General features: G+C 40.6%; 1 protein-coding gene across 17 annotated transcripts in view; it reads right to left on the bottom strand.

Annotated features, from left to right (window-relative positions):
* The window catches only part of Dock10 (dedicator of cytokinesis 10), a 249841-nt gene that overhangs the window by 94068 nt on the left and 134750 nt on the right, over positions 1–21023 (bottom strand). For all 17 annotated transcript variants that reach the window (XM_076549961.1, XM_076549964.1, XM_076549958.1 and 14 more), the window contains exons 5-11: positions 13725–13797; positions 13337–13459; positions 12960–13094; positions 4385–4568; positions 2578–2663; positions 2212–2295; positions 1939–2094 (exon numbers count right to left, since the gene is read on the bottom strand). In XM_076549961.1, coding sequence (XP_076406076.1) covers positions 1939–2094; positions 2212–2295; positions 2578–2663; positions 4385–4568; positions 12960–13094; positions 13337–13459; positions 13725–13797 — 841 coding nt within the window. The remainder of the gene's footprint in view (positions 1–1938; positions 2095–2211; positions 2296–2577; positions 2664–4384; positions 4569–12959; positions 13095–13336; positions 13460–13724; positions 13798–21023) is intronic.

The following is a 21023-nucleotide window of genomic DNA, read 5'->3' as shown; positions in this document are numbered from 1 at the left end:
AGCTCTCTGCTGCCATGTCTATTGAAGTTTCTCTAATTCATGTTTCACAGTCTCAGGACCATCACACACAGTGGGTTTGTTCTTTCTTGGCCTTTTACCCCACATTTCTCTGGTTTATCTCTCTTCCAACAACAATTCCTTCTTAGTCTTTTGTTGGCAACTTTGATAGTCACATTTGAATGTTTAAATGTTACTTTCCCTTCTCCATGCATGCAGAAATTCTTAGATGATTCCTCCCAGGTCAGTGCTTAAACTAGATCTTCAGATTTTTATTTACATTCATAGTTAATTCTTTGAGCTGAATGAATGCTAAATTGCACCAAGAACCTTCCAAACTTTCCATAGATTACCTATTTGAAGTGGTTGCTGTTATTGCCCACCATTATGTAGAGGAGACTGGGCTCAGACACCTGACCACATGGCACAATTCCTAAGTTCCAAAGCTAGAGAATCTGATCCAAGCTGTCCATCTCAATAGATAGTCCTCACCAAAAGGATGTACAAAGTATGTCTCTATCCTGTTCCCACAGCAGTAGGTAGGAACCCTAAAAGAGGACAGAGGAGCCAAGGACAAAAGGTGAGGAAGTCTTCTGGAAGAGTCAGTCCCACTGTGTGACCCACTGTGCCCAACTCATCAAATGAGTTTCAATCATGATGGAGGCAGGTTTGGGACTGTGTAGGGCTAAGCAAGTGGACAATACCACTCCTGCCTTCTAAAGCACATATGGCTTGTGTATCAAAAACATGAAAATAAACTTTCTTTTCTGGGGTGAAATACAGCAATTGAGACTGAATAGAAGTCAGAAAAGACTGCATTGAAAGAGAATGAAAGAAAACACTCTCAAACATTGACTGCAACTTGTACCAATGGTGGGGTGATGACTTATTTTCTTCTCTGCAGTTCAACATCTAATTTTCTTTTCTCATGTATTTGCAATCAGTCTAGAATTGTCCACTATTATGTTCCTACTAAAAGGAGATTTTCAAGAGAGTTCCCTTAAGTAGAAGAAAAATTTTGTGTGGGTTTGGTGTCCTGTGTATTAGGTGTTTGCAAATGCCTTTGTGATACCTGCCATTGCACAGAACACCCACACTTTTACCTAATGTTTATCTAGTACTTCTTTACTTGGTTTATCCTTTAGTCTTATTCTAAGGAGGAATACTATGATATCCTAGAGTGGATTTGCTAGCTGGCTTCCCTCCAAGTGACAGCAAAACACAAATGTCATTTTAAAGCCATCTTGAATCAGGCATGGTGGTGTGCACCAGGCATCCCACACACCTGGAGAAGTTGAGCTAGGATGATCATGGGTTCTAGGCTAGCCCGATCTACTCAGTAATAACCTGTCTCATAAAACTGAAGACTAGAGATATAGCTCATGGGAAGAGCACTTGCCTAGCACTTGTAAGGCCCTGAGTCCTACCCTCAGCACCACAATAAACAATTTCATCTTCACTATCACCAAACAGATACAAACAATCCTGTCGGAGACCACTGTGCTAATTTTGTATGAAGAATTCCAGAGCACTGTCCCTTTGTTTTTTCTTAAATATCTAAGTTAAGAGGAGACTTTCAGCCGGGCGGTGGTGGCTCACGCCTTTAATCCCAGCACTCGGGAGGCAGAGGCAGGTGGATCTCTGTGAGTTCGAGGCCAGCCTGGTCTCCAAAGCGAGTTCCAGGAAAGGCGCAAAGCTACACAGAGAAACCCTGTCTCAAAAAACCAAAAAAAAAAAAAAAAAAAAGAGGAGACTTTCATAGCAGTATATGAAGAACTCTTCCTCGGAACTTGTGTACCTTTGCAATATGAGAAGTGTTGGCAAATAGACTCCCTGTACACTAGATGCTAAATCCTGAGATTAGAAAGGATATAAAAGGTTGGGCTAGGGTGGAGTGATGTCAGCTGACTGGTTGTCTGATCGAATGAGAGAGAAACTTACATTGGTTACAGGGTCATTTTCGTTCTCTGTAACACATCCCTGAAGATTTAAGTTGAGAGCTCTACAGATGATCATGATCCTCTTGGCAGCTTTCTCTTCAAAGGGTTTGATCCCAAACTCATGTTCAAAAAGGTCCCTTTTTTGAAGCTTCAGTGTCTACAAAAAGTTTTCAAAAGTCTTAGTTAGCCAACGCTGATCATGAAAAAAGAAATTTTAAATTAAAATCAACAGTTATCTGGGTCAAGTTCATCTCTGTTCAGAATCCCGACTTACGTCTATGTCTGGGTCCAGTGAGAACAGATTGAGCCTGTCCATGTTTCGCGTTGTTTTGACCGTGTCCTCAGTTTCTGTGAGGTACTGCGGAGAGACCCGTGTTAATCTCTGGTATCTAAACTTCCTCATGGAGCCTAACACAACCACAAAAGCCAAGATACAGCCCCTTATTTTTATTACTGTTCAGTCACCCATAAAAACTGGGCAAATCTTAAAAAATATGTTCTTATTTTCAAAGGTTGTATCATGTTAAGTAAAACTCTTTTGATTGATGAAAAATTCTAGATTAGTTTCTTAGTCTAAATCTTAAAAGAAAGCAGTGGCATTTTTTCCCCATGAAAGCAAATACAATGTCAACTTCATTACTTTTGCAAAGTCGGGATGTAGGCTGTTCTCTGAAGAATCTGTTTCCTCCAGTGTACATTCACAAGTCACAGAATTATCCAATGGATCTTGAAAAGACAGAACAACACAGGTCATTCAACAATATGAGTTGTAGTTTCCTCATCTGTAGAAATACTGGGGTTAGATTCAAGAGCTCAGAAGGATACTGATGAACCTCAACTTTCCTTTTGTCCCGTCTACAATACGCCAGACTGTTGCACAATCATGTGTTGGAAATGAAACTTCCTGATAATTATTTTAGGATTGCTGCTATGATACCATGCTATCATCCTGTATCACTAAGAACTTTGGATCCTTATGATGCTAACATGTATAGGTTGTCTTGGCTTCCTTTAATAATGCAAAATAAAGTTTTCACGAATATGTGAATTTTTTTCTAATTTTCATTCTTAGGGCATTCATTCAGAGCTCATCTTTTAGCTTCAGCTACTTAAATTCTGCAGAACACTGAAAGCATGAGTACTCAATTTGACAATTAGTAAGCAAATAATAAGTGACTGTAAAAACACCTGCTATGGCCTATGGCAGGTGTGTGAAAACGAGCAAGTTTTCTTCCTCATTATCTGTAACTTTTTCACTTTAGGGGACAGGACACACATGTAAGTAGAACTTAATAATGGCTATATTTTGGGTTCTAAGGGGAACACTGACTGAATCAGTGGCTGAGAACCTCCCATCTATATAGCTAAGACTTGATGGTTACATTTTAGCCCTTTTCTGTTTTCTTTCTTCCTTCTCTTGGTCTATAATGATTAGAATATTATGAGGGAACTAGGCTGGAATAAAGAAAAAAAATGCAAATGTATATGTGTGTGCATGTTTGTGTGCTGCACATGTGTATGTGTGTAGGCCAGAGGTCCATGTCTGTTGTCACCCTCAGTGGCCTTTTGTCTTATTTTTTGTAGACAATCATGCAATGTGTTCCAATTATCCTCACCTCTTCTCTTTCTTATCTTGTGTCCAGTTGCTACCACACCACTGTTACCAGTCCCTTCCTCAGATTCATGAGGTTTTGTTATGTGACCCATTTAGTTTAACCAGGACCATCTGTGAATACAACTATCTACTGGTGATTACCCACCTTATTTTATGAGACAGGTTCTTTCATTGTACTCAGAGCTGGCTGATATGGCTAGACAGGCTGTCCAGCAAACTCCAGGGATGTCCTTGTCTCTGTCTCCCTAGTATCTGGTTTATAGGTGTGTACTGCTTCACCCAGCTTTTTACCTGGGTGCTGATATCTGCACTCACATCATCACACTTGTATGGCAAGGACTTTAGTGACTGAACTAATCTTCCAGCTTTCTTTTTTGTCTTATGAAAACACTATGACACATGATGTTGAAACTTTCATATATCAGCTGAACTCAAGACTGTCAAAACAGCATGCAAAAAAGATGCCTTGTAGCTAAGAGGAAGTAAAACATGTTTGTTCTTACAGACAATACATCATGCTTATTAAGTGTAATATAGTGCCCAAATCCAAAACGTACCTTCTATAAGATCTTGCCATCAGAAATGTGTATAATTTATGTGTTACTGAGTCATGAGTACCAACATTGTTTATTGGGTGAGAAGAGCCTTAAGTCCCTTCCAGTCAACTCAAAATTGCACCAAAGGGTGGCAACTGCGATGATTTGGTAAAAGTAAAGATCTAGGGTGAATGTTTTAGAGAGTGTAGCTCAAGGATGGAAGGGCACAGCCTGAAAGACAGCCACTACCAGCCAACACTTGGCCAGAGCAGGGGGATGGTTTTCTGAGCCCTTACCCAGCACCAGCTCAGCAAGCTCTGCGCTCTTCCTTCCCTGGAGTGGCCCCTCAGGACTGATCTGCAGGATGCGGTTGAGTGTGTGAATCCACTCGTCCATATCTGACTCGGTTTCAGCTGCCAGCACAAAATAGGTCAGGTCGTTCATTTTCAATTCAAAGGCATATTTCCTCAGCCTGTTATTCTGTGGTATAAAAAGAAAGAACAAAACAATGAACCATGAGGCAGGGAGACATTTATATGGTCTTGGGATTCCAAAGTCTTTCCATCCAGGTGGGCGACAAAAAGAAAACCTTAAGAAAACACAATAGAGGTTTAGATGAGTCCCGTCATTTTGTTTGTTTGTTTATTTATTTATTTATTATTTATCTATTTTAGAACTTTTTGTACTAAAAATATTTTATGCCTCTTTTAATTGTTTGGATGGCATTTTGGCTTAAAACTTTCATCTTTAGGCATACATGTGAATATACTGCAGCCTTCTTTAGATAACTGCTTGGAGGCTCCATTTTCATTTGCCACCTAAATTCGATCTGTGACTCATACTGACCCCTCATGCTCTAGGGACATCACCTGTCAAGGTACTAACAAGCTGCATGCATGTTGCCTTAGTAACCAGGGGACATTTCTTTCTTTGAGTCTTCCTTGATCTTTTAGCTTAATTAACATTTCAGCCATCACTTTTATTAAAACCCTTGATACCCTGGACCCACACTCTGCTTGGTTTTCTTTCTATCTACCGGTCTCTGCATATTTCCACACTCATTGACGGCTCTTTCCTCTTACCATTTCTCCAAATGAAACCCTCAGCTCTGCCTTAAATTCTCTTCACTCTCACATAGTCTAAAGGCTCCAAATATCCATACACAATGACACCCAAACCAACCTCCGCATTCTCCTTTAATTTTACATCTCTCCACTGTATTTGGTGGCCAACCAAGGGGGCCTTGCTATAGCTCCACGAATTGCCCCTTTAACACCGTTCTTGCTGAACTGAGGGGTCTGCTCTGTCGGCACTTTGTACTGCTCAAAGCTCTACTTGGTCTCTGGGCTTGCAGAATGGGGCGGGGGAGGAATAAATGTTAAACACCTAGCCCTAGAAATATTAAATTGCAAAGTAAGCATACTTAAACTTTGTATAGATGTTTTGAAAAGAGACACTACATTCTGTAAGGACACAGAAGAGAATTATTTGGACAAAGCAAAGTAATTGCTAAGATTTGCATTTTGATGGCAATTCAAACAAGTTGGGAACATAAGCAGAAAGGCAGCAGCCTCACACTTAGTGTGCGAAGTGAATGGCTAGGAAGCTTAAGAATGCAAAACCCTAGATCCTCTACTTGGGAAGGGTGGGCAGATTCTCTCCATCCACCCCCACGGTGCCCTTCTGGTAAGTTGTGGTGCAGAAATCTCCAACTGCCTGAGATGCTCCTCAAACAGAGGCTCTACAGGCAAAGACAATGAAGCTGGAAAGCAATTCTATTAAGGTTCCAATTGCTTCACATGATGAGAGATCCAACTGGACACCCAGGAAAAAACTAAGGATATCCAGAGTGCAGGGCATATAGCTTCTGCTTGGATGCTGTCAAGATCTGAACATAGCACAATGCAAACAAATCTTAGTGTTGTTTGGAAATTCAATACTGCGGAATCTATTGACTAATCCGAGGCTGGAAATAACAAGAACTAGTTGTAAAACTACATCAAATGCTCCTTCTGGGTCGGAATTAAAAGTGACTCCACCTGCAGTTTGCTTTGAAATCCTGTTTTAGAAGTAAGACTTGATTTTCTAACTTGCATTCTGCACTTCAGATGAGTTGGATATGGTTGCCAATATTTTAATAATTCAAAAGCATTCTTAAAAATATGCATCGTTTAAAAACATTTCAGGAAAGTATAACAAGTTCTTGTTTCTCAAAGCAGGATATTTATAAGTGAAATGGACATTGTGTTTGTGCTTCTGAGAGACAGAGCAATCTACAGTGCACAGCAGTTCCTGGGGAGGGTGTAACAATGCTGGAGTGTACCTATGTTGGGAGTGCTTTCTGATCACACTCCTATGTGGCCAAAGATGACAGAACAAGCAAAACAAAAGGACAAACATGGGAAATCAATAAGGTACTTGAATAATCCCAACATGCAATTGTGGTTATTGAAATAGGAATCGAGAGGTAATGACAATTTTTTTTTTTTTTTTTTTTTTTTTTGGTTTTTCGAGACAGGGTTTCTCTGTGTAGCTTTGCGCCTTTTCCTGGAACTCACTTGGTAGCCCAGGCTGGCCTTGAACTCACAGAGATCTGCCTGGCTCTGCCTCCCGAGTGCTGGGATTAAAGGCGTGCGCCACCACCACCCGGCGACAATTTTTATACTCTCTCAGTTTCCCTCATTTTCCTTTGAAATCAGTGTCCTCTGTAGTTGACATAAGGCTTTGCCCAGTGAAGAGTTTATGGCTTCATTAACAATAGGGAATGCAGCATGTTCTATGGCTCTAACGTGCTTGGTGAATGGTGATAGACAGCCTGCAGCACAGTATTCTCTTTGCCTGGAAACATCCCAATTATACAGACTGTAAAGAAAGTACAGATGGCAACAGAGGAATCATTGGTAAAGAGGGAGATTACCCAAACCAAGTGCTCCATTACATCTGCTATGCTGCTAGAATTGTTCATAGAATTTTATAGGAAGCAAAAGAGAATGATCAGACACATGACATCCCACCCAGGCTCATGATGCTCATGATGCTGGTGGCTCCCATTCATGTGACCTTCTCTGCTTTCTTTAGGTTTATCTGTTCATTCAAGAAACAAAACTTTATCCAATACTTTCTTTATGCCAATCACACAGCATTAGCAAATATTCATGTAAAGTGTTTTCCCTCTTTGAACTTGCATTCTACTTTTCCTGCTTTCTTTCCTTCCTACCTTTTCTTCCGTGTGTGTGTGTGTGTGTGTGTGTGTGTGCGCGCGCGTGTGTGAGTGTGTGTGTGTAATGTACATGTTTTTGTGTGAGCAAGAGTGCATGTACACTTATGTGCATGTGTGTAGAGGCCAGAGGTTAATGTCAATGTGTTCAGTTGTTCTCCACTTTACTTTTTGAGTTAGGGTCTCTAACTGAATTTGGAAATTATCCACTCAGCTAGGATGGCTGGTCAATGAGTTCCAAGGATCTGCCTATCGCTACTTTGCAGACTCAGGATTACAGATGCATGCTGCTTCATCCAACTTTTACATGGGTTTCTGGGAATCTTAATTCAGGACCTCAAATATTTCAGCAACCATTGACTGAGTTATCTCCCCAGACTCCTAAACTTACCTGCTAATAGGGTGTCAATAAACAAATAGGCAGGAATGCATGTGTATAGAGTATAATGTGAAATAATATAATGTCACTGATATTATAATGAGGCATTGTGGAATGATAAATGTATTTTGTTGCTGCATACATTGTGAAGACTTAATGTTTGAAGTTGTTACTCATGTCTTATCTGTATTTTCTACTTCTTTTTCTGTGTATTCTCCCCACGGTCTGGAAGCTCTTTCAAGGCAGAAACCATACCTGTTTCTATATCTGGCTTTTCCAAAGAACTGTGCACACAGGAACTTTCTAAGTATGTGTATATTTGCTGAGATGACTCCTAAATCTCACTGCTTTAAACTGCACATTAGCATATCATTGTGAGTTTCTTTGACCACGTGGTTTATATAGGATGATGTATATAAGTGGGTATGCTCATTTTATGTGTTATAAACACAGCATTCCCATAGACATCTTTCTGTAATCTTGTATATTCCTCTACTTTATATCTAATCTTGCCACTTAATAGTTCTGTGAATTGGGAAAAGCCACATTATCTTTTGTTTTTTGTTTTTTTTTGTAAACAGGACAATAGTAATTATATTCCATCAACTATCTCAAGTAACATATTAAATGGATAAGGTTGTAATACATTTCTGTTGTTACTATAATGGGAAATAAAAATATTCAGAGACAGAATTTGTTATTGGGAAGTATGTGGGCTATATATGGCTTCTAGAACCATTTCCTTTCAAAATTATACTCCTTCCATGTGACTACTTTTAGATGGGCATGTGTACCCCATTTTCCTACTGTTTAAGGTACCCCTGCATCTCATCCTCAGCCCTAGTTCACCCATGAAGTGAGTTGTCTAACTTGCATAAAATATTTTAATTTCTAGCTTTAAACACATGAGGTTATTATTTAAAGCTTCCTGGTCCATGTGCTGGCAGGTGTCACCCCACTACCAACTTGAGCCTCTGTGACGAGGTTTCAACCATTGGGACTGTTGAGATGAGACCTCAGACAAATGAGATTCTTGGGCCACTTAATTTCTTCCATAGTGGCAAGACCTGAAACGTGGGGATGAATGGATAGATAGATGGATAAATGAATGAATGAATGAATGAAAAAAACACGAAGGACCACAATTGGATAACCCAGACACAAATATTCCAAAAGTGGTAAGATCTGCTCCAGATTGGCCTATAATATAGATTTAACACTGTTTGTTGATAGTCTTTAAAAAAGGAAAAAAGAACAAAAGAAACATGGTTAGGTTTGCTGTTTGTCACCCAGACTCAAGAACCTGCCATTCACAAACGTCATCTAATATTTCTGAAGAAGAATTGACATTTCCCGCTCTTTGTGGTCACCCTTGTAGTCTGTGTCTCATCATTCCAATAATTTTCTTAGGAAAAAATAATGGTATAGACTGAGTTCAAATGAGTCAAGTTAAAATGCTATGTTCACTAAAGCATTTTTATAAACTTGAACTCCCAAAGAGTTAGGAAGTTAGGTAGCACTTACTGAGACAAAGACTTTGTTCACTTTTTTTTTAAATTAAAAAAAAAAAAACTGGCAAGGATCCCTGGCAAAACAGATCTGACTCATCCTTGTTATCCATTTGTTCTGTGCTATTGTGTATGTGTGATTCATCTTTAGGCACAAAATGTGCTCGAGAGCTTACTAGAGTGATGGTTAAAATTTGTGTGATTTCACTTGCAATCTCCTTGCCATGTGTAAATTGGAAAGAGCCGTGACTTAAGAACTGGGACCAAAAGTGTCTCTGATGTGTATGTCCCCCCAAAGACCAACCTCAAGTAACTGGAGTCCCTACTTCCATAAAGGAAGAAGATTTTGGGGAAAGGTCTTGATAAGTTCAGGGATATTTGAAGAGTTGATGAACTCTTCAAAAGATACATGTATAAAATCCATCATGAGGAATCCCCAAAGTCCAGATACTCTGTCCTTTGTTCTGTGACCCCAAAAGAAGATGTCAGAAAGAAGACAGGTGTGACGATCAGTTTTGAGATGTTTGGAGCTAAGAGAATTATCACTCTTCTGCATTCCTAGAGCCTCCCACATACTGTCATTCATATCTCCATTTGTCCTCTAGGGATGCTGAGTAACAGTGAGCATGTTCTGATGTAACAGTGAAAATGTTCTGATCTAATAGTGAGCGCGTTCTGATGTAACAGTGAGCATGTTCTGATGTAACAGTGAGCATGTTCTGATGTAACAGTGAGCATGTTCTGATGTAACAGTGAGCTTGTTCCGATCTAACAGTGAGCTTGTTCCGATGTAACAGTGAGCATGTTCCGATGTAACAGTGAGCATGTTCCGATGTAACAGTGAGCATGTTCTGATGTAACAGTGAGCATGTTCTGATGTAACAGTGGTGTGTTCTGATGTAACCGTGAGCTTGTTCTGATCTAACAGTGAGCATGTTCTGATCTAACAGTGAGCATGTTCTGATGTAACAGTGGTGTGTTCTGATGTAACCGTGAGCTTGTTCTGATCTAACAGTGAGCATGTTCTGATGTAACAGTGAGCATGTTCCGATGTAACAGTGAGCATGTTCGGATGTAACAGTGAGCATGTTCTGATGTAACAGTGAGCATGTTCTGATGTAACAGTGAGCATGTTCTGATGTAACAGTGGTGTGTTCTGATGTAACAGTGGTGTGTTCTGATCTAACAGTGAGCGTGTTCTGATGTAACAGTGGTGTGTTCTGATGTAACGGTGAGCATGCTGTTCTGATGTAACAGTGGTGTGTTCTGATCTAACAGTGAGCATGTTCCGATGTAACAGTGAGCATGTTCCGATGTAACAGTGAGCATGTTCTGATGTAACAGTGAGCATGTTCTGATGTAACAGTGAGCATGTTCCGATGTAACAGTGATCATGTTCTGATCTAACAGTGAGCATGTTCTGATCTAACAGTGAGCATGTTCTGATGTAACAGTGAGCATGTTCCAATGTAACAGTGAGCATGTTCTGATCTAACAGTGAGCATGTTCTGATCTAACAGTGAGCATGTTCTGATCTAACAGTGAGCATGTTCTGATGTAACAGTGGTGTGTTCTGATGTAACGGTGAGCATGCTGTTCTGATGTAACAGTGGTGTGTTCTGATGTAACGGTGAGCATGCTGTTCTGATGTAACAGTGGTGTGTTCTGATGTAACAGTGGTGTGTTCTGATGTAACAGTGAGCATGTTCTGATGTAACAGTGGTGTGTTCTGATCTAACAGTGAGCTTGTTCTAATCTAACAGTGAGCATGTTCTGATATAACAGTGAGCATGTTCTGATGTCTGTCTCTGACTTTCACAGGGAAATGAGTTCCCCATGCTTCAACACAGTTCCAAGCATAATATAGGCACTAAATAAGGAACTGAATGAATGAGTGAGTTAGTGAATAAAGATATGGATTAATTGACATATCTAGGGATCAGTTTTAGGAAGACAAATCATAATTTACTAATGCATTTTTCTACAATCGAGTGTCTTTCTTCCAAAGTTGTCAACTATAATTGGGCAAACAGGGAAGCATGGTGAGGACGTACTGTCACCCATATCCTTCCAAAGTCTGCACATTTACCTCAGTTTTATGGATGAGAAACCTGAGGTCAGAGGTTGAGTGATTCACTCAGAGGGCTCAGGAGGTCAACAGAAAAACTAAGATCTGAATGCTGACCTGAAGGAATCATAAGCTTCTGCTGGCCCTGTCAGGGTCTTCCTAAGACAATGTTGTAAAAAGATATGGAAATAGATTCTAAATTAGAGATAGTGAAGACAGGGGCCTAGGGTAGACAGATTACAACACAATCTGGTAGAACGTCATTGAATATAAACTACATCCCTGTAATCTTAATATATAAAAAAGACCATGACAAGACCTTTTAGAAGGATTCACCAGAGGAAGAACAAAAAAGAAAAACTTTACAATTTCAGCTCAGTGTAATTATAAAATATAATCATTGATCTCCAAAGTATTGTTACAGATTTGCTACAGACTTTAAGGCCAAGGAGTCTCCTTAGTGAGGAACAATAGACAGCCACCCCCACTCTCCATTAAGATCCTCATTACCCTTTCCATATGGAAAGCTGGCATCTGCATTAAAATGCAATTAGCTTTCCCTTCTAGCAGGGTACTCAGCAACACTTAATTAATTCTTAAAGTTCAGCCTTCTTACTTCCTGGAGGGGTTCCAGATTTTAACAGATGAAGTGTCCAGAAATAGTTTAGGACGCAGAGACTGCAGACCACTCCATTTTGCATCTATAGATCTAGGTGCCCTGCCTAAGAGTTCAGGATGTAGACTCAGCTATCACATGACAAGCTCGGAGAGTGACTTGGGTGTGCTTATCACACAAACTGTATCCCTAGGGTCCAGAGTCATAATGTGAAACTTGAGGGGTGATGGCTACAGCACTCGATTGCTTCCATTTTCAAGTAAAGGAATAAAGATGGATTCGTGTGAGTGAAGGAAGGACATCCCATGTCCATGGAGTGGGAGACATCCAGGGAATTATCCTCCCACTTGATATAGTAGTTTGTGACAAGTATAATACTAAGTAAAATAGTTCGAAGATCAAGAACTTCCCGAACAGCCTTGTCTGTAAACTCTTGGCAATCAAAGGAATCCTTGTCTTTAAAGAAAAACCTCCACTTCAAAGAAAGATGCTGTGTGTGCACATTGAATATATTACCTGGTTATAAAGAGAAGAACATTTATGAAGTAGATACTTTAAGGTATGTGACTGACATGTCACCTTCATGAATTTCACTAATTCACTGGTCTTCTGTGTTGTAGAATGGATAAGGGTCATTTTCTTCTTTTCCTTGAAGTAGCTCAGACTTGTTTATACTTGTTTACTGCTCCTACCCATTCTTAGCCCATAGATCTTTTAGTCTCTTTTCTGCTTATTTCTTTTAAATTATTTTTGTCTCTTTCCAAAATGCCTCTTCAAATATCAACATTCCTTTTCCATATTGCAACCCACATTTCTTCCATCTATTTACCTCTTTTTATGGGTTGTTTTTTTACTGAAAACATTTCCAACTGATTCCATGGCTTCCTTGTCTCTCCGCTTATTTCCTGTTTTTTGTTTCTATTGGAAATAAGTTTTGTGGAAGTGTGGATCTAGACTGTGTGTCTTTCAATGTGTTCCCAGAATCCAGAATGTTCTTGACTTATACAGATATATTCTAAGTATTTGTTGCATGCATCATGCAACAAAACGGAAACCACCATGGGGAAGAGGGGTTTCACTCACCTGTATCACACCCGTGCAGGAATCCAAAAAGATGCAGCCTTTGGGTTCTTTGGATATCTTTTCATCTTTGTAAAAGTTCATAATGTAGGAGTTATCTGGCAGCTGAGTCAGCTGGAAGTAGCGCTTTTTGAATGACTAAATAAAAGAAAGAAGGAGGGAGTTTGAAGTTCATTATACGGCTACTCATGGGAATGACAAGTCTTCAAAGTTCTTCAGCAGGGCAGTGCTCTAGAGCGGAGAGTGACTTCTGAATAAATAAAACAGTATAGAAAGCATGAATATCATGCCAATGGCTCCTCTCCATTCTGTGACCCAAGAAGGGATGTGAGGAAAGGGGACAGGGTGGGGGTGGGGGGTCACTCTTGATGTGTCCTTACCCGGACCGTGACAGTGTTGTTCACAGTGCTGTTGAAATTCCCCTTGTAGAGCCAGCCTGACTTGAACACGCCAGTGCCTCCGGTTCCTCCGCCGCCCTTGGAAGATGAGTGGGATGTGGTATCCTGCAATGAAAGCCATCATTAGCCTTACAGCCAGCCCTGTGGAGCCCAGATCTTCGGCACCGCACTTCCAAAGGAGACTCCTTTTCCTCCCTGACTCATCCGCAACAATCATGTTCAGTGTCAAAACAAACATGATTCATGTTGCCTGAAAGCCCCGACACAACCAGCCTCTCCTGCTCACGAAAACCAGATTGCCAAGAAGCCAGTGCAGACAGGAACTAATTGCCCCCGTGTTTTAAACCTGTCACTTGACACAGTCACTTACTTCGTCCTTATCAGCATCTTCATGGTCAACCTCAAAGGAATGTGAAGGAAGCTTCTCTGGCTTGTGTTCGGCTCTGATATTTGAAAAAAAAAAAGTCCAGTTTGTTATTTGATATCTTGCTTTTGTTTTCTACTATTCCCAAGATCACAAGGCTCTGCTAACATTGTTTCAATTTTTTTTTTAATGTTTTGCAACCTTAAAAATCTGGGGGTTCTTTTTCTCTGAGAAGAGTTAACTTTTCCCTTACATCATCATATCCTATCTCTACTAAGTATATATTTTAACTCACGGAGTCTTTATTGACATAATTTTGTATATATCTTTTTGTATTGAAGGAGAGCAAAGAGGATGGATGGAAATCTTGAAGTTTTGTCTTCCATCTTCTGCATTCTGAAGTAGAATATTAAGCACAGACACCTTTGTTAGCTTTTCTGGGTCACCTGTCTGTGATGTGGCCAAGGCTACTGGATGGTTGCCTAAGCAGCCTCAGGTGTGGGAGGCCTTGAGTCCTGAGAAGCAGCCTGGGTTTTGGCCTTCAGGTTGTGTCATGCCCCAGTGGTAGTCCTTCAGAAGGCTACTCAGATGGAGCAGCGGTGTCTGCCCATGTGGTGTGCACCCTTGCCATCGCTGCCCTTTTAGCTGTGGCATGACTGGTCACCCCAGAGGAGCAAGCAGGCACATCTGGCTTCATATGCCCAGAATAAAGTAAGTCTGAAGTAAGTTTCTCTTGGCACAAGTCTGTCTCATAATGAATGGCTGAAGAAGCCAGACTCTCCACTCAAAGTTTAGGCTTTCTTCGAAAGTCAGCCCTTTGTCACCTTTTAAGGCATAAAGCTTATTATATGCAGACATTTCATATAATTTTTTAAAAAGATTTATTTATTTATTATGTATGCAGTGTTCTGTCTGAATGTATGCCTGCAGGCCAGAAGAGGGCACCAGATCTCCTTATAGATGGTTGTGAACCACCAAGTGGTTGCTGGGAACTGAACTTAGTATTTCTGGAGGAGCAGCCAGTGCTCTTAACCTCTGAGCCCTCTCTCCAGCTTCTCATATAATGTTTTAAGATGACACATCCTGTAGAATCTGAATCTGACGATGAGAAAAGACCAGAAGAGAATTTGTTGATCCCATCACAAATCTGTTCCTGAGCTGACAGTGTACCCAAGAGAAAGGGAAAGGGGTAAAGGCTTCTTATATACGTTCCTTCTGTGCGTTCTCACAGGATGCTCCCTAATGGATGTAAAGTGCTCTTTCATCCTCCCTCTAAAGGACACTCCAGTGCCTACTTCCCAGTGCACCATGGGAAGTTGTAGCACAGAAGAAAATCTCGTTCGTTGTTAAGTAAGCATTGTCCATTTCTTAACAGACTGTCAAAAATTAGAAAATGTGCCGGGCGGTGGTGGCGCACGCCTTTAATCCCAGCACTCGGGAGGCAGAGCCAGGCGGATCTCTGTGAGTTCGAGGCCAGCCTGGGCTACCAATGAGTCCCAGGAAAGGCGCAAAGCTACACAGAGAAACCCTGTCTCGAAAAACCAAAAAAAAAAAAAAAAAAAAAAAAAAAAATTAGAAAATGTTTGCATCCATCACCATTGCCTATCCCTAGACATTTTCTGTCGCTGGGTCCTGAAAGCTACTGTGATGAACATAGGACTTGAGATTCAGTGTTAAGGATGAAATGTGGAATCTTCTGTCATCTTCCTCTCTGCTTTTTTGTTTGTGATCTTGGTAAAAATCTCAAGACCTGCTGGTCAGTATTTGCAAGTGGTAATTGTCTTTCTCATCAGTTAAAAGTGGGAAGAAGATCACACCGAACCTAGGCAGGTCCAAGCCCCTCCCCACTGCACCAAGGCTGTGCAAAGTGTCACACCACAGGCACCAGGTTCCAGAAGCCTGCCCATGCACCAAGGACAGATCCCAATCCCCCTGCTTGGGTGCCCCCCAAACAGGAGACCTCCATTTGGGGGATGTGGGGATGCAGGGGTGGCTTGGGAAAGAGGGCTGGGGGGTGGGAGGAGGGTGGAGGGGGTATCTGTGGATAGTATGTGAAATGAGTAGAAAATTTCTTGATAAAGAAAGATAAAAAAAAAAATGGGAAGGAGAGCTGTAGAGAGTGGTATTTCAGGATTATCCCCTCTGGCTAGGAGATGGTGTGTGTGTGTGTTTGGGGGGAAGGGCTTGCTGTGCAAGTATGAGGACCTGAGTTCAAATCCCCTACACCAATGTAAAAGCCAGATGTGCCTGTGTATGACTGTAATCCCAGTACTGGTAGGGGTGGGTCGGGAGATAGGAAGTTCCTAAGGGTTTTTCTGCCAGTCGCTATAGCTGAAATGGTGAGTTCCAGATTCATTTAGCAAAGCCTGTCTAAAAAAATAAGAGTAATAAACTCAATGTTGACCTCATGGAGTCTACATGCTCATACAGAGAAGAAAGCACCTGCTGGCACACCACACACACACACACACACACACACACACACACACACACACACACACACAGATTATCTCTTCTTCAAGTCTGGCACATAGTAGTCATTCAAAACATAGCAGTTAATAGATATGTATAACTTATACAGTTACACTAAAGTTATTTCATGTCAGAAAACAATACCATATAATATGACATTCCCCATCCACGGCTCATTGACAAGCTGGAAGATGTTTAAAAACACAGATGGAGTTTTGTATTCAAGCTTAAATGTGCATGGGATATTGCTCTTTGTCTGATCACACGTGTGGATAATCAGACTTTGGCACACAATACTGGCACCCCAGACTTGTCTATTCTTTTGCTATTTTGCAGAGATAAAAATGAAGAGCATAAGGGCCACTTATGTAAACACAAAGGAAAGATGGGGTTGCAGGATGTATCTGTGAAATAATTTTATCAGGAAAGATGACTTCAAATCATCACAGAAAAGAATATTAGGAAGAATATAGCCAGTTTTTAATCTTTTTTCTTTGCAGGGCCTCAGAGATGTTCCAACTCATCTATGCTAATAGTCACCATGATGTTAACTTGTTCTGTTCTTTTTGGTCATGGTCACCTTTCTGGGAAGGCATAGAAAGAAGTCTTCACAGTATTACCTTAGGACCATGGGAAATTCTTCCTATCCCATTCCTTTTCCCCATAATAGCATACGATACTCCTTGAACAGGAAACGACCCCTTTCACATTTTTATTCGATTGATAAGAGAAGGCCTTTGAACACAATCTTCTTCCTCTCTTCCTCTCACGAGAGGTGACATGTCATCTGAGTTTCAGGGGCAATTTCAAGAGGCAAGTTTCAGAATGATTGCTTGAAATGTTTTATCTGAAATATGCGCATTATGGGATTTTTACATTGATGATACGGCAGTAAAGGGAAGGTGGAGGAAACGCCCATGTTAACTCATCACACATATATTTTTGTGAACTATAGAGGGAGTTATATTAAGAGCTATCACTACAAAAATGATGATGATGTGAAGTGATTCATTTCTTAATCAGCTAGATTTGACTATTTCACAATGCTTCCATATTTCAAAAGATCACTTTGCACATGATAGGAACATATAATGCTATCTCTTATTACAGTGAATAAAAAAGTATAATGAACCTCAAATCCAACCAGAAAGTGTTTGGTCAATCCCATAGCCCTTTTGCTACTATGAACCAGTGGACCTATATTGCCAGACCAGTCATTTCTATAAGTCACAGGTTTCATAGCTTGGCAGGATGTATGGCTACTTTTCTCCTCTGGTAGCATGCATAGCAGCTTCCAGCATTATGCATGCGAGTGAGCAAGGATGAAGCTTCCATGTCAGAATCAACTTGTTTCTTCAAGTTTTATGACTCTAATATGTGGTATCTTCAGTACTAAGACATTACCATCAAGTTATGGAGGGTACCAAAAGCAACAGAAACAGTCTGGACAAGTCTTACAAGGCAGGGCCCCCTGGTGCTACAGTGTCTTGACTGTTATGGGAGTAATCAATCACTTTTGTGATTAAATTTAAGGCCTGTTCCTTGTGATGAAACTCGTATTGGACACCATTGTTGAGGCCAATAACTTGTAGCTACATAGGTCATAGGCCTTAGAGGATAACCTATTACTATCATTCTGCTAAATGGATTGTATGAGCTGGGGGCGGGGGCAGTGTCAAGGGCATCACAAGGGAAGCCATAGAAATGACTAACCTGGGCTCACAGGAGCTCATAGACTCTGGACCAACCTAGGCCCACTACATGTGTGTGACAATTGTGTAGGTTAGTCTGTTTGTGGGGCTCCTAGAAGTGGGCCTGTCCCTAACACTTGAGCTGGTTTTTGGGAACCTGTTCCCCACACTGGCTTGCCTCATCTAGCCTTGATACAAAGGGAGGAGCTCAATCTTACTTCAACTTGATGTACCATGCTTTGCTGGCACCCATGGGAGGCCGACTCCTTTCTGCACAGAAACAGAGGAGGAGTGGATGTGGGTGGCAGATGGGAGGCAGGGGGAGGAGAGGAGGGAGGGGAAACTGCAGTCAGAATGTAAAATGAATGAAAAATTTAATTAATAAAAAAAAGAGAGAAAAGATTGTATCTCTGTCTATTGCCTTCAAAATTCAACTTGAAGGAACATTGGGTGGTTTCTAAGAACCTTTGGAATCTCAAGATAAAAGACTGGCCAGCAACTTTATATTTTGAGTTTGAACCCAATATGAGTAATCATTTTCAGGGAATCTTATTTTTCACTTCCTCCTATTGCCCCAAGAAGGATCATGGCAATACTTGAGTGCTCCTACAGTAATTATTTGTGAACTTAGTGCTCACATTTCTCATGTAAAATACAACAACAGTTCCCATTCTATATGGTTAACCTGAGAAAATGTATGTACCACACCTAACATATTCTAACACACTGGAGAAAATGAACAAACATTTGTTTAACTATTTAAGTTTTTTTTCTGTTATATTTAAGACAGATTTATAGTAGCCTGGGCTGGCCTTGAACACACTATGTAGATGAAAATGATTTTGAGACTCTAATCCTCCTGCCTCCACCTCTTGAGTGTTTGGTATATACTACCCTGCTCAGCTTCCTTTCTTTAAAGAGAAATCATTTTTGTTCTTGCTTAGCCTAGGTGAGCTGGCCAAACTTGATTTGATTTTCAGTCAAAAAAATATACCCTTGGGAAATATGCTTTCTCAGATCAACTGTGGTAAAAACTTTTCTGTTTTTGTTTTATGTTGTGCAACCCTGGATTTTATCAATGCTCTAATGAACTCAGCATCATCGTAGATTTTTATGCTATTTGAATCTCCCAGGAACTCCAAGTTCAATGCTGACTATGTAAAGGCTGACGCTTCATATTCTGGTAAAAATAATGGATCTCTCTAGTTTGCTTTGTTGAACACACATTTGAAATCATGCAGGTTCCTAAGAGTTAAAATTAACATGCCTTCAAATTTAGAGAATATATTTCACTTCTTTTTTCTTTTTACTTTTTCCATAATTTCATCTTTTACAATCTTATTTTGCAGTCTTAGCAACTTGTAAAAAGAAATGATCAGTTTAAATTGGTAGCAGACATAGGAGAGTTCTTCTAATCTAGGAGGTATGAACATGATTTACTTTTAACAGCCTCACAAGGCCTAAGTAAATTAATCTGTTCCCACTATTGACCTAAATATGCATAGTCTTTAGGGGGCAGCTCTTAGCTTTGTAAAATTATTAAAAAATAACTCTCCTATGCAATGTTGAAGTATTCATTATTCTGGGGCATATACTAGAGGATTGGGCTCTAGAACTTATGTTTATGATAGAATGTATTTCATGTGAATATAAAGAAATAATGAAAATAAGTTAAAATTTCAGACTTTGTAGCACACTTTCCTGTTCTTAATATCTACTTCCACATCTTTACATAACGTTCTCTCACCATGTGGGAGATGTGTCTACACACATGAAAATCCTAACTCAGTAACCACGCCCAGAAGCTCTCCTTAGTGGACACGCTTTCCATATCCTTCAATAGAGGGAGAACTCAGTGAGCCTAAAATACTGTATTTACTTCTTTTACAGCATAATGTCTATAATAATAGATAGTGTTTGGTAATCAAAGTTACTTGCAGTGCTCCATATATCTAAGGGAATGGAACATTTTTTACTCCAAAGTGAAGGGCAGATTATTCATCAGGCAAAGCACTTGTTACACAAGCATACGATTGAAATCTGGACTCCCAGCATTCTTGTAACATGCTGGGTGGGCATGGTAGCCCATCCACAATTTCAGTTAGGATCTTGGACATTGAGGGGATCCTTAGAGCAAGATGGCTGGCGAGACTAGCCACACTGGCAAGCTCTAGATCCACTGAGAGACCTTGCTATGAATAAGAATCAAGCAAGGGCAACTCCCAACACCAGCTTCGGGTGCACTAGAACACACACAAACATGCATGAGCACCCCACAAACAACATACAAAAATAGTGGGAGATGAATGTGGCTGCCTAGGTCCTGTCCTTTAACATGTGTTTTTTTTTCAAGCGTGGATATAGCTTCCAAATTATGAATGATTCTCAGATCTGTTCTTAGAAAGAGGGAGCACAGGTGTTAGAAAACAATTTGATTTTCGATTGCATCTCCAGGAAGTGTGTGACTAACACTCAGACATCTTGAATGTCATCATTACTTAAGACACCCCAGAGTATGATGAGACTTTCCCAACGAGAAGTTACAAGAGATTAACATTAAGGAGTCCTGGGTTTTTCAAAATGTTTAGAAATCTGTAGGAGTTAAGGTCACAGGGCTTTCTTTGAAAATAGACTTCCTGTTTTGGAGAAGCATTGGCTTGCTCTTCACAGTGAGACAACTTCTGGGAAAAAAAAAGGTTTTCTCCTCTCCTTTCTCTTCCATGTCACTCCTCCAAATGCCGGCCAAGTGATTTCTAAATACATTGTACCCTCGTGGGCATTCCTCAAGACTTCCCTTGCAGTGAGAATAAAACTAAGCTCCCCTCTAGGGTTCATAAAGTCTTTGGATTCTTGTTGCTACGCTCCCCTCCAGCCCTTACTCTCCAGCCTCCTAGCCTCTCCTTCTGCTCGGGTGTTCATACCAACTTTGTACTCCTCCCTCCCCACCCCACCCCACTCCTGGAACTTCTTTTCCTGAGATCACAGCACTGGTAGCTGCAGTTTCTTAAGATACAGTTCAAATGTCACCTTCCGAGAGTCACTCAAAAATCCCCCTTTCAGAGTCTGCCTTCAGGAACTGAGACGGCACTTGCAAGCATCCTAGTTTGGAAAGACTTTCCCAGGGACAGAAAACATTGCAAAG

Source organism: Peromyscus maniculatus, chromosome 13 (assembly GCF_049852395.1).
Source record: "Peromyscus maniculatus bairdii isolate BWxNUB_F1_BW_parent chromosome 13, HU_Pman_BW_mat_3.1, whole genome shotgun sequence".
Classification (NCBI taxonomy): Eukaryota; Metazoa; Chordata; class Mammalia; order Rodentia; family Cricetidae; genus Peromyscus; species Peromyscus maniculatus.
The sequence above is the reverse complement of the archived record's forward strand: the minus strand, read 5'-3'. Positions and strand labels throughout refer to the sequence as shown.